At 39.4% G+C, this 12,830-nt stretch overlaps 1 protein-coding gene and 1 long non-coding RNA gene across 2 annotated transcripts; one reads left to right on the top strand and one right to left on the bottom strand.

Annotated features, from left to right (window-relative positions):
- The first annotated feature begins 3,863 nt into the window (after nucleotides 1-3,863).
- LOC125585561 (inverted formin-2-like) lies at nucleotides 3,864-4,837 on the top strand. The gene is made up of 2 exons (XM_048754862.1): nucleotides 3,864-4,314; nucleotides 4,390-4,837. The coding sequence occupies exons 1-2, from the start codon at nucleotides 3,971-3,973 to the stop codon at nucleotides 4,538-4,540; spliced, it is 495 nt and encodes a 164-aa protein (XP_048610819.1). The 5' UTR covers nucleotides 3,864-3,970; the 3' UTR covers nucleotides 4,541-4,837.
- Nucleotides 4,838-6,642: 1,805 nt separating this feature from the next.
- LOC111205866 lies at nucleotides 6,643-7,278 on the bottom strand. The gene is made up of 2 exons (XR_007322550.1): nucleotides 7,228-7,278; nucleotides 6,643-7,140 (listed from the first exon to the last, which is right to left on the bottom strand). It is a non-coding gene; the product is annotated as an uncharacterized LOC111205866 (long non-coding RNA).
- Nucleotides 7,279-12,830: the final 5,552 nt, after the last annotated feature.

The raw sequence follows: 12,830 nt of genomic DNA, 5'->3' as shown, positions 1-12,830 counted from the left end.
TGCTGCAAATCAACCAATCTACACTGGTTGTAGAGAAGGTCTCTCTAAATTGTCTCTAGCAGCTAGGATGATGAATATTAAAACGGATCATAATTTACCTGAGAATTGCATGGATGCATGGGCGGAGTTGTTTAAAGAGTATTTGCCAGAAGACAACGTGTCTGCTGAATCTTATTATGAGATTCAGAAATTGGTTTATAGTCTTGGGTTGCCTTCGGAGATGATTGATGTTTGCATCGACAACTGCATGATCTACTGGAAAGAAGATGACAAGTTAGAAGAGTGTCGATTCTGCAAAAAACCACGATTCAAACCGCAAGGCCGTGGGAGGAATAGGGTACCGTACCAAAGGATGTGGTACCTACCAATTACAGACAGATTGAAAAGATTATATCAATCTGAGAGGACTGCTGCATCGATGAGGTGGCATGCGGAACATGTCCAGAGAGATGGTGAGGTTGCACATCCATCAGACGCAAGAGCGTGGAAACATTTCAACAAGGTACACGCAGATTTTGCTACAAATATTCGGAATGTCTATCTTGGGTTATGCACCGATGGATTTTCTCCATTTGGAATGTCTGGTAGACAATATTCTTTGTGGCCAGTCATTCTTACGCCGTACAATTTACCGCCGGATATGTGCATGGAACAAGAATTTCTATTTTTGACCATATTAATCCCTGGGCCGAAGCATCCAAAACGGTCTCTTGATGTTTTTCTTCAACCGTTGATAGAAGAGCTAAAGCAATTGTGGTCAGAAGGGGTGTGGACGTACGATTGTTCCTTGAAAAACAATTTTACGATGCGAGCAGTTCTGCTGTGGACGATAAGTGATTTCCCTGCTTATGGGATGTTGTCTGGCTGGACAACACATGGAAGATTATCTTGTCCATATTGTCTTGGATCGACGGATGCTTTTCAACTGAAGAATGGTAGGAAGAGTTGTTGGTTTGACTGTCATCGTCGCTTTCTTCCACTTGCCCATCCGTACAGAAGAAATAAGACATTGTTTCGGCACAAAAAAATTGTCAGAGACGGTCCTCCTCCATATCTCACCGGCCAGCAGATCGAAGCAGACATTGATTATTACGGAGCTCAGGAAACAGTTAAAGTTGGAGGAAATTGGCATGTTCCTGGAAATATGCCTGATGGATATGGTGTGTCTCACAATTGGCATAAGAAGAGTATATTTTGGGAGCTACCCTATTGGAAGGATCTTCTCTTACGCCACAATCTGGATGTCATGCATATTGAGAAGAACTTTTTTGAGAACATCATGAATACATTACTTAACGTCCCTGGGAAGACAAAAGATAACAAAAAGTCAAGGATGGACTTACCTGATATTTGCTCAAGAAGTGAGTTACATATCAAGAGCAATGGAAACGTTCCTGTTCCCATCTTCCGGTTGTCATCAGAAGCCAAAACAACCTTGTTTGACTGGGTTGCATCAGAAGTTAAGTTTCCTGATGGTTATGTTTCAAATCTGTCAAAATGTGTTGAACGAGGTCAAAAGTTCTCCGGAATGAAGAGTCATGATTGTCATGTGTTTATGCAACGACTTCTTCCATTTGCTTTTGCCGAGCTCCTTCCAGCAAATGTCCATGAAGCACTTGCAGGTAATTATAAAACGTTAATATATATACATATGTTATGAAATGTTATTAATTTGATTACTTTTGCAATATACAGCCATCGGCGCTTTTTTCAGAGATCTCAGCACACGTACGTTCAAGGAAGAAGTCATCGAACAACTTCATCATAACATTCCGATCATATTGTGCAACCTGGAGAAGATATTTCCTCCTTCATTTTTTGACGTCATGGAGCATCTAGTTGTCCACCTACCATATGAAGCATTGCTTCGTGGACCTGTTCACAACGGATGGATGTATCCGTATGAGCGACAGATGAAACATTTGAAGGGGAAAGCAAGAAATCTTGCAAAGGTGGAAGGTTCAATAGTTGCGGGAAGTTTGACAGCCGAAACATCTAACTTCACATCATACTACTTTGCTCCAACTGTTCGTACGAGGAAAAGAGTTCCTAGAAGATATGATGATGGTGGAGTACCGACATCATATCCAATTGATGGTGTTCCTGACATTTTCTGCGAAATTGCAAGGTTTGGTGGTAAAACGAAAGAAGTATGGTGGTCATGTGAAGAGGATAAACATAGTGCCCACACTTATATTCTGCTCAACTGCGAGGATGCAATGACCCGTTACTTTGAAAGGTAAATATTTTTGTGAATGTTAATTATATGAATTGCAGTTAATTATGTATGACTTGATTATTTGTTTAATTTGCAGCATGTTTGTATCTCAAGTTGAAGAAGCAATACCAGGAATATCTGCAACTGATGTGGACACACGTAAAGATAAGCACTTTGTCAAGTGGTTAAAATCACAGGTACGTAATATATCTCATACATTGATTAATTAAGTAAGTGTTTTGATACTTCAATATTAATTAAGAATAACTGCTTTTTGCAGGTTGATTACGACGATCCTTATTATCCCGTATGGTTTCACGAATTGGTTCAAGGTCCAGTTGCAAAGGTCACCACATCACCTATGTATTTCACACGAGGATTTACCTTTCACACATACGAGTATGGGAGACATCGGGCAACGAGTAACTACGGAATATGTGTGAAAGGTGAAACGGACTTTTACGGGATCTTGCAGGAGATTATTGAAGTGGAATTTCCGGGGTTATTGAAGCTAAAATGCGTCCTCTTCAAATGTGAATGGTTCGATCCTGTTGTGAACCGAGGGATTCGGTATAACAAATTTGGTGTTGTGGATGTCAATTTTGGGAGAAGATACAACAAATTTGAGCCTTTCATTTTAGCTTCACAAGCCGAGCAAGTAAGCTTCCTTCCTTATCCTCGGCTTCGAACTTCCGGGATAAACTGGTTAGCTGCTATCAAAATTACACCTCGTGGACGCATTGTCGCTGGAGAAGAACCGCCCTTGCAAGAAGAAGACGCTATCAATGAAGTTGAGGTACCAGAACAACCAACTGATGAAATCCTTTTGATCGACCCGTAAAACTTTCAATATGAAGATATTCCGAAGATGCGACAGATGAAGCACGTGAAGACGAGTTCGAGAGAAGCGACGATGATGATTGTAATGATAGTGATGAGAACGAAAACGATTTAGAGTGATGTAATATTGATGAGAACGAAAACGATTTAGAGTGATGTAATATATGTCTCTGATGTTGTATTTCTCTATTGTAACGTATGTTTAAAGAAATATTGTTTTTTTACCATCCTAATGTATGTGTAACAAATGTTGTTTTATATAATATGTATTTGTGTTAATTTTAAAAAAATTATTTGGAGTTTTAGGGTTTTAGAGTTTAAGTTGGAGAAAGAGCACAAAGTAGTAGAGAAGAAGAGATATGATGTTAGATGATATGTGACTTTGGGGTTTAGGGATTTCATTCTCGGTGTTTAGGGTTAAGCGTTGTAAAATCGTCGTAAACCGATTTTTCGACGTAATTTCGTCGTAAATGGAAAAACGCGGGCCTGGTAACTTCGTCGTAAACGTGGGCCTTGTAAATTCGTCGTAAACCAATGTTTCGACGTAATTTCGTCGTAAATCGAAAAACACGGGCCTGGTAACTTCGTCGTAAATTAAAAAACACGGGCCTGGTAACTTCGTCGTAATGTTACGAGGAAGTTACGAGGAAACCGTTTTTATATATATGGGAGAAGTCTTTCAGACGAGCACTGCTCGTATCTTCCTCCCTAACTCCTCTCCCCCTCTAAGGTAACTTTCTCTCTCTATCTTTTTTTTTTTTTTTATAGTTTAGGTTGTTAGTTTAGGTGATTAGTTTAGGGAATTAGTTTAGGTGATTAGTTAACGGAATTAGTTTAGATGATTAGTTTAGAAAATTATTTTAAACAATTCGTTTAGGATATATATTAATTTAATTTTTTTAAATTTTCTAGATGGCTCCTAGACCGAGACCAGCAGCTCCTGCACCTACGTATGCGGATTTGTTTGGCGATGGATCTTCCTCTAGCGGTCCATCGTCTTCTTCCGGGACAGTTCCAGACTCTCACACATCTCGGAGAGTTCCTTCGACCCCTCCTCCTCTTCCATCTCAGATGCCTCCCCCACGAGCTCCACCTGTCGCCCCGGATCAGCCTGCCCCACCGGCTGCAGTTCATCCCGATTTGCGGGTGCCAGCTCATGCACCATTCGCAAGATACACCGTCGAGGATTTGCTTGCCCAGCCCGGACGAGAGGGTTTACACGTTCTGGACCCCGATAGACCCCCGGGTACTTATTGGTAAGTACATAAAATTATTAATTTTAAATTTAAAATCTTTGATCAATTTTTTTAACAAATTTGTTATATTTGCAGGTTTGGGGCTAACAACCGTGTTAGCCGGAGCGTTTCAGAGACGATGAAGGGATATTATGACGGCCCTTATCCCAACTGGACCATGACTCCCGATCACGTCAAGACGACGTGGTTTAAATGTTTTGCGGTAATTATATTTACATATTATTAATATTTATATTGTTAATTAAATAATTATTTTTTTTTTTCTAATCTTTTAAAATGTTTGTTTTTTCAGCAAAGGTGGAACTGGTCCGTAGGAATCACCGAGAGGGTGAAGAGCGAATTTATTGCAAAGGCGAAAACTCGTCTTTGCAACACCGTCTCCGATTGGAAGGACAAGTGGGAGATTTACGGCTATGAGGGGAAGCCGAGCGGGGTCACAAAGGAAGCATGGGATGGCCTCATCACCTATTGGAACGAACCCAGCTCCATCCGCAAAGCCAACTCCTGCTCCGCTTCCCGAAGAACGAGGGATAAAGATGGCCATTTGCCCATGGTTCATAGATCCGGCCAAAAACCCCATGCCGGAATTCGTCTCGAAGCTGTAAGTTTTATTTAAATTTATAATTTTCATTATTTTAAACTTGTATTTATTAATTATATTTAATTTATTTATTATTGTTGTTTATTAGTTGGAGAAGACGGGAGTTTTGCCATCTCTCTCGGACTTATTCAAGATGACTCACGCCTCACCAGATGGGGTTTTTGTGGATCCTGCATCCGAGAAACTCTTCAACGCTGTGGCGTCTCGGGTTGAAGAGCAAGAGACGCAACTTACCCAACAGTCTGCAGATGGATTACCCGTCAAGTTGTCAACCGTAGAGGTCGACCGGATCTTCGAGGAGGTAAAATTTAATAATTTTAATTTTTTTTCTTTATTTTATTATTAACTCTAAATACGGTTTTATATATATACATATAGGTGGCTCCTAGAAAGAAGGGAAGGACGGTTGGAATAGGTTCCGTTAACGAAGTTGCAAGGGCGACTTCGTCATACTATTCGAGACGGGACCAGGACAACGACCGGATGCAGGCTCGCATGGATACCCAGCAGCAGCGTTTGGACTCTCTCGAGGGTTTGCTGGATGTGATGGCGGTGGGAAATCCAACTTTGCAGAGAGCTTTGGCGGAGAGACGAGCAGCTCTCGGGATGAGCCAGCCGGATCCCGAAGCAGGAACGTCTACAGACCCGAACCCCTCAGCCAACTACTTCGATGACCATGATGTTGGCCTTTAGTTTCCTTTTTTAATTTCTTTTGTTTTGTATAAAAAAATTAAATTCTATTTAATTAATGAATTTATAGTTTTTTTAAAAAAAATATTTGGTTTCATATTTAATTTTATTTCAAATATTTTAAATTTTAAAATTATTGTTTTATAAAATTTATATAATTATTATAATTAATTAATATTTTAAATATGGAGATGTAAATTCGTTGTAAAATTCCACGTTAAGTCCTCGTAACGTTTACGAGGAATTTACATGAAGTCGTTGTAAAGTCCTCGTAAAATTTACATCGACTTTACGTGGAAGCCTTACGTGGCTTTTACAACGAACTATTACGAGGTATTTACATCGTCATTTACGAGGGCATTACGACGAATAGTTTCCTTCCGCTTTACGAGGAATTGACTTCCTCGTAAACGTAACTAGGACTTTACGACGAAACCTCCGTTACGACGAGCGTTTAACAACGAAACGCGTATCGATGTTAATTCGTCGTAAAGCCCCTATTACGACGAATTTACAACGAATACCGCCCTCGTAAAAAATATGTTTTCTTGTAGTGGAAGTGGAAAATGAAATTCATGTTTTTTATATCTACTAAAATTAGAATAAGTTATCTGCCTAAATAAAAGTAATCTAAAATATTTGGAATACACGTTATGCGCTTAATCTATCATTCTAAAATTTGTAGAACAAACAATCTACCCATTATTCAAAATCTAAAATCTGTAAAAGATAGAGTTCAAACATATGTTCTTATTTCTATATATATATATGTATATTCTATGGATAAAAATGAACAGTTATGAAAATATTTTGCAAATATTGTGTTTCCATTAATGTTTCTTCTTTAAATACCTAAGTTTTTCCCTTGATCTTTCACAAAGTTTTTTCGGTGATGCATATCTCTGTATTTGGTTGGGTGCAGCTTCAGGTTGGAAATTCTCTGTCGACGAAAAGAAAGGAGGAAAGTTACATGCTTTGGAATTGAGCACCATGCTCACACCATGAGGATATGGGTTTCTAACTCCGGTCCTTAGCTATGTCTCAAGTTTAAGCCACTTCATAATAAAATAGTTGTAATGTCTTGCAAGACAATGATACATGATAGAAACATACATCTTACACAGTCTATCTACAAAATATTGCAATGTGAAACAAACTCAATAGTACAATGAATATCGATTCTATTACAAGAACCAAAACCATGAACTGAATAACACGCTAACACTCCAACCTTTTTGCTTCCGACATGCCACAACGGGTCCTTTTGTTCTTCATATATCATCTAACGACCTTTAAGGTTTCCAACTGTGAGTTCAAGATCCTCCATAGCCGCGTCATGAATCCTCTCCCCTTCCAAGGCTTAACTTGCCTGTTCTCAAATTTGAATTCCGAGCTTTGACTTGAGCTCTTCGATCACCAAACTCGAGTAGAAGCTTAGATTTTCCAGCAACACACCGATGCCTTGCTGCGTTAGTAGCAACCAAAGATGCGTAATTGTTGAGATTGAGAAAGGGAGTTTTCAACAATTGCACAACCTAAGCAACCACAATAAAACAGAAAACTGATGAAACCTGACCAATCAATTCAAGGTAATGAGAGAGAGATAAAAGACAACAACTCACAGCACCATGACCTTCGATCCTGAGTAAAGGCACTTTAGGGAACACAACGAAAATGAAAGCATGGAGTCGAGACGAATCTCTTTCCTTAACTCTTAATATTCGCTCCGTTAGTACGACGGATCTGTACGAATATGAGTCCCAGTATAAAACCATTATAGGTTATCACGCGGCACTCGTGAAGAACCTCTACAAACTAATATTTCTACGAAACACTCTCTAAAACTTACGCTAAAGGATTTGCTGGTTTTGGTTGTGAAAAAACGTTGAAAAATGAAGAAGGAAGAGAGTCGATATATAAAGAGGAAACGAGGAGCGATTTTTCGAAACTGTTCCCAACGTTTTCCGAAAATCTCTCAAGGATCTCGGAGTGGAACGTTGAGCAACTTTCTCCGCAAGTTTCTCTCTTGTTGACTCGGTTTTGATCCATTTCGAACAGATAAACTTCGTGTCATTTTTAGACAAACTGCAAAAACGTTGTGCTTAACTTGGTCCAAAAAGAATCTTATTGGGCCGGGGGCCCTCCACCAAGACCAAGACCAAGACCAAGACTGATGTGCCCTGGTTCGTGGATCAGTCCATTGAGCCAACCAGCATGGAGATCAGGACGTTCTGAACAATTTGACCGAGGTTCGTTCTTTCGACCGTACTGATCAGACTGACCGAGCCGTCCCGCGTGCGTCCCGATTGGAGCTTCGGCTGGAACCACGTCCAGACGACCTAACCGACCGAACCACAGCCCGTCTTCCCTGACCAACTCGACATTCTAAAACCCACGGTCGAGCCAGAATTAGCTTGGATCGTGAAGAAACCAAAGACGGACATGCATTCTTATCTGGCGGACCATCCGGACAGTCCCGCAAGCGTCCTTATCTTTACCCCGTGCATCCATCTGGTTCGGATGAACCTGGACAGTAGCCGAAGGGTTTCCTTGACCAGAACGTGAACCGAATGGTCATCTTTGACTAATCTGCATGGAAGACTGAGTCTTTGACTCATTAATAATATTCTAGTCAATGTTTCTATTTTCTATGCCTTGTTTTCCCACAATTCTCTTTAATTCTCTTTGACTACAAGTAGTATAAATATGTAGTCCCTTTGATGAATAAAATCAGTTCATTTTGGTTGTTTATTTTCGATTCTTCTTTTCTCTGAGTGAGAGAGAGAGTTCTTAGCTAGTTCATCGGTTTGAACCAGCTTGTTGATTTGGTGGTCAGCCAATCATCTTTTGTGTCGTTTGGTGGTTAGCCAACACACCTTCATCGTTTCTTAGGTGGTTAGCCTTAGATCGTGGTATATCAAGAGTCATTCCGCATCTCTTGACGATCCATTCATTCCATTCCAGTTCCAGAAGTGCCATCGCCTTCTCGGTTCATATCAAACACCCGGCCAAAGCCATCCTTCCCGTTTTGGGCGTATCAAAGACCAAGACCAACACCAACACCACGCCCACGCCCACACCCACACCCACGCCCACGCCCACGCCGAGCCCAGCCCAGCCCAGCCCTGCCTAGCCGACCGGACGGCGGCGGCGGTGCGCGCGTGGGGAGCCTTCCTCTCTCTCCAAGCTGTTTAAGCTCTCATAGTGAGAAGGCATATTTATATCACTCCAATTCTCTCCTCTTGGCTGATGTGGGACTCTTCCCCTTAGCCATCTTTCATTTAATTGACATTAACTTGGGTTTATTATATCTAAAGCCCATGTCATTTACATTCACAATTTAATTAAAGCCCAAAGGCATTTAATTGATCCAACAATCCCCCACATGAATAGAAATGACTCTAAACATATGCAGACTAAATGCAGACTCGATAGACTCTAAAAAATATACTTATTCTAATCCTGACTAGACTAGACAGACTTATCGAGAGTGTTTGCGAAAAAATTCACTGTGTTTGAGTTGGTGGCATTTTTAAGCCTTGAACCACTCATAGTTAATATCTGTCGGGTTTACTTTACCAGAAGGTGAACATGATGTCTTGAACCAACCGGTGTTTTATGTAGACCGAGACAACATGCATAACGCAACTTCATTTTCTCGTAGAACTTAGTTCTCTATTGTGTTCATTTTAGCCCTGAACTATTCCTGGTTTTCATGAGTGAACTTAGAGAATATAGTCTTGCATTCATTCTCCTAGAAACGGCCCCATTTCACACTCATTAGGTGATTAACCATGAAAAGTATTGAGTAATACTCCGCTTAGAAGCTATGGAATCATTAAAAGTTTATGCTTATCCTTCTCACATTTGTTAGCACTTTTATCATCTTAGGAGCTGGGAAGAGACTATCGTGTCTCAAGTGCTTTGGTTAGATTCAGTTTGATTTTGTTTTCCCTTTGAACCTACGTCTTGGGATCTCCAGTCATAATATATAGGGTTGCAATCAAGCATCCTCATTCGTTATAGGCTTTAAACCCATTCCTTTTGATGATTTAGCAACAACATCTCGTGGCAAACCTTTTGTAAATGGATCCGCTAGGTTGTCAGCCGATTTGATGTAGTCTATTGTGATTACACCAGTTGAGATAAGTTGTCTAATGGTTTTATGTCGTCTTCTGATGTGACGAGATTTACCATTGTAGAGATTACTCTGAGCCCGAGCTATAGCTGATTGACTATCACAATCTATGCATATAGCTGGCACAGGTTTCTCCCACATAGGAATATCTTCCAAAAAAATTCTAAGCCATTCATCTTCTTCTGCTGCTTTGTCTAAGGCTATGAACTCCGATTCCATGGTAGATCTGGCTAACACTGTTTGTTTGGTAGATTTTCATGATATTGCTGATCCTCCTAGTGTAAATACATATCCACTTGTGGATTTGGAGTTTTTAGAATCTGATATCTAGTTAGCATCACTGTATCCTTCTAAAACTACTGGTTCTTTACCATAGTGAAGCATAGTGAAGCCCAAAATCTTTGGTGTAGCGCAAGTAATTGATTACCCTCGTTATAGCTTTCCAGTGTGTATGACCTGGATTACTTGTATATCGACTAAGTACGTTTACTGCATGTGCCAGATCTGGTCTAGTACAATTGGTCATGAGACTTCTGATCACACGTGCATACTCGTTTTGTGAAACCGTTTCACCTGAATTCTTTGTCAAGTGCATTTGGGGATGTAACGGAGTTTTAGCCGTACTATTAGAGTAATTTTTAAATCTCTCTAATATTGTTTGAGCGTAATAAGATTGGGTTAAGATAATTCCGTTTGAATTTCTTGTGACTTTAACCCCGAGAATTACATCTACTAATCTCAAGTCTTTCATCTCAAAAGTCCCTTTGAGCATGTTTTTCGTTTGATTGATAATGTCTTTATTTCTTCCAATAATGAGCATATCATCTACATATAGACATAGCAAAACATACGCATTTTTGATAGTTTTATAGTATATGCATTTGTCACATTCATTTATCTTAAAACCATTTGACATCATTGTATTGTCAAATTTTTCGTGCCATTGTTGAGGAGCTTCTTTAAGCCCATAAAATGACTTTACAAGTCGGCATACTTTGTCTTCCTGTCCGGGAACGACAAAACCTTCAGGTTGTTTCATGTAAATTTTCTATTCTAAATCACCATTTAGAAAAGCGGTTTTTACATCCATTCGATGGATTTCTAGGTCTCTTAAGGTTGCGATTGCTATCATCAGTCTTATTGATGTTATTCTCGTTACTGGAGAATATGTATCAAAATAGTCAAAGCCTTCCTTTTGTCGGAATCCTTGAACTACAAGCCTAGATTTGTATTTTCCAGCAGGTTTTCGTGTCATTATCTATTTATTTCCTAATGCTTTGCAGCCAGGTGGTAAATTTGTTATGTACCATGTATAATTTTGCATGATAGAATCAAATTTACTCCTGACAGCTTGGTTCCAAAAGGGAGCTTTTGGTGAAGCCATGGCTTCTGCCAAAGTTTTTAGAATATTTTCTACTAAAAATGCCATTAGGAAATCTTCACCAAATTTTTTTTCCTTGCGAGCTCTTTTGCTTCTTCGAGGTTCATCTTTTTCTTCATTTTCTGAAATATCATTTATAGAAATCTCGACGTTTGTCTCAGTTTCTGAGTTCTTGTCATTGTCTCTTTCTTCTCGAGTTCGTTTTGAACCTTGTTTTTCATTATATGGAAAAATATTTTCGAAGAAAGATGCATTTCTTGATTCCATGACTGTATTTTCATGAATGTCTGATATTGCAGATTTATGTACCAAAAATCGATAAGCATTACTGTTATGTGCATATCCAATGAATATGCAATCTACTGTCTTAGGTCCAATAGTGACTTTTTTTTGTGGTTAAGAAAGCGGTTATTGAAACGATTCATGTATATAACGTATTGATAATGTATCAAAAACGTTTCGCGATAATGCTAGAAGGAAATCCGCAAACCGTTATGAAATAAAAAAGAAACGTTTCGCGGAAGGGGTATAAAGCAAATCTCAAACTCGTTTTGAAAAGAACATAGAAAAGTTTCGCGGATAAGCATATAGCGATCGCAAACATCGTTTGAATGAAATCACAACAGGTTTGTATGAATCGTATATGAATAAACGTTTTTCGGTAGTGCTACAGAGCAAAACGCAAACCGTTTACGAGATAAATTACAACGTTTCGCGGAAGTGCTAGAAAGCAAATCGCAAACACGGTTCCAAAACCCGTTTTTATAGATCGTTCTTCAATCCGATCAAATGCTTTAGATAGAAAGCGAAATAAGAGTTACGATTGTAGAAGCCGGAAAATCGGATCAAAAGAAACGATATAATATAAACGATGTTAAGGAAAATATATAGACGATTCGAAACCGTAACGAAAATGAAAGCATGGAGTCGAGACAAATCTCTTTCCTTAACTCTTAATATTCGCTCCGTTAGTGCGACTGATCTGTACGAATATGAGTCCCAGGATAAAACCATGATAGGTTATCATGCGGCACTCGTTAAGAACCTCTACGAACTAATATTTCTACGAAACACTCTCTAGAACTTACACTAAAGGATTTGCTGGTTTTGGTTGTGAAAAAAACATTGAAAAATGAAGAAGGAAGAGAGTCGATATATAAAGAGGAGACGAAGAGCGGTTTTTCGAAACTGTTGCCAACGTTTTCCGAAAATCTCTCAAGGATCTCGGAGTGGAACGTTGAGCAACTTTCTCCGCAAGTTTCTCTCTTGTTGACTCGGTTCTGATCCATTTCGAACAGATAAACTTCGTGTCGTTTTTAGACAAACTACATGTCTTTTATACACAAATGTCATGCTGTTTTTTAGAAATGAAATGGCAAAAACGTTGAGTTTAACTTGGTCCAAAAAAAATATTATTCACTACAAGAAAACACAAATTTAACGACGGCCAAAATCGTCGTTATTTCCTCGGAAAAGAAGGCTTACGAGGAAATGGCGATGAAAGGCGTTTCGTCGTTATATGATTGTCGTAAGAGAAGATTCGTCGCCATTTCCTCGTTAATTAGCGAGGTTATATTCTCCTCGTAAAGAAGAATTAAGTTTTCGTCGTAAAGACCACGTGGGGTTTCCACGTAACGCGGTCGTTGTGCTTCCTCGTAAGAAACTCGTAAATGATTCGTCGTAAAAGACACGCAAAAACCTCTAAA

The sequence above is a fragment of the Brassica napus genome, chromosome C4, assembly GCF_020379485.1.
Source record: "Brassica napus cultivar Da-Ae chromosome C4, Da-Ae, whole genome shotgun sequence".
NCBI classification, from domain to species: domain Eukaryota; kingdom Viridiplantae; phylum Streptophyta; class Magnoliopsida; order Brassicales; family Brassicaceae; genus Brassica; species Brassica napus.
This window is presented reverse-complemented; position numbering and strand designations above follow the sequence as displayed.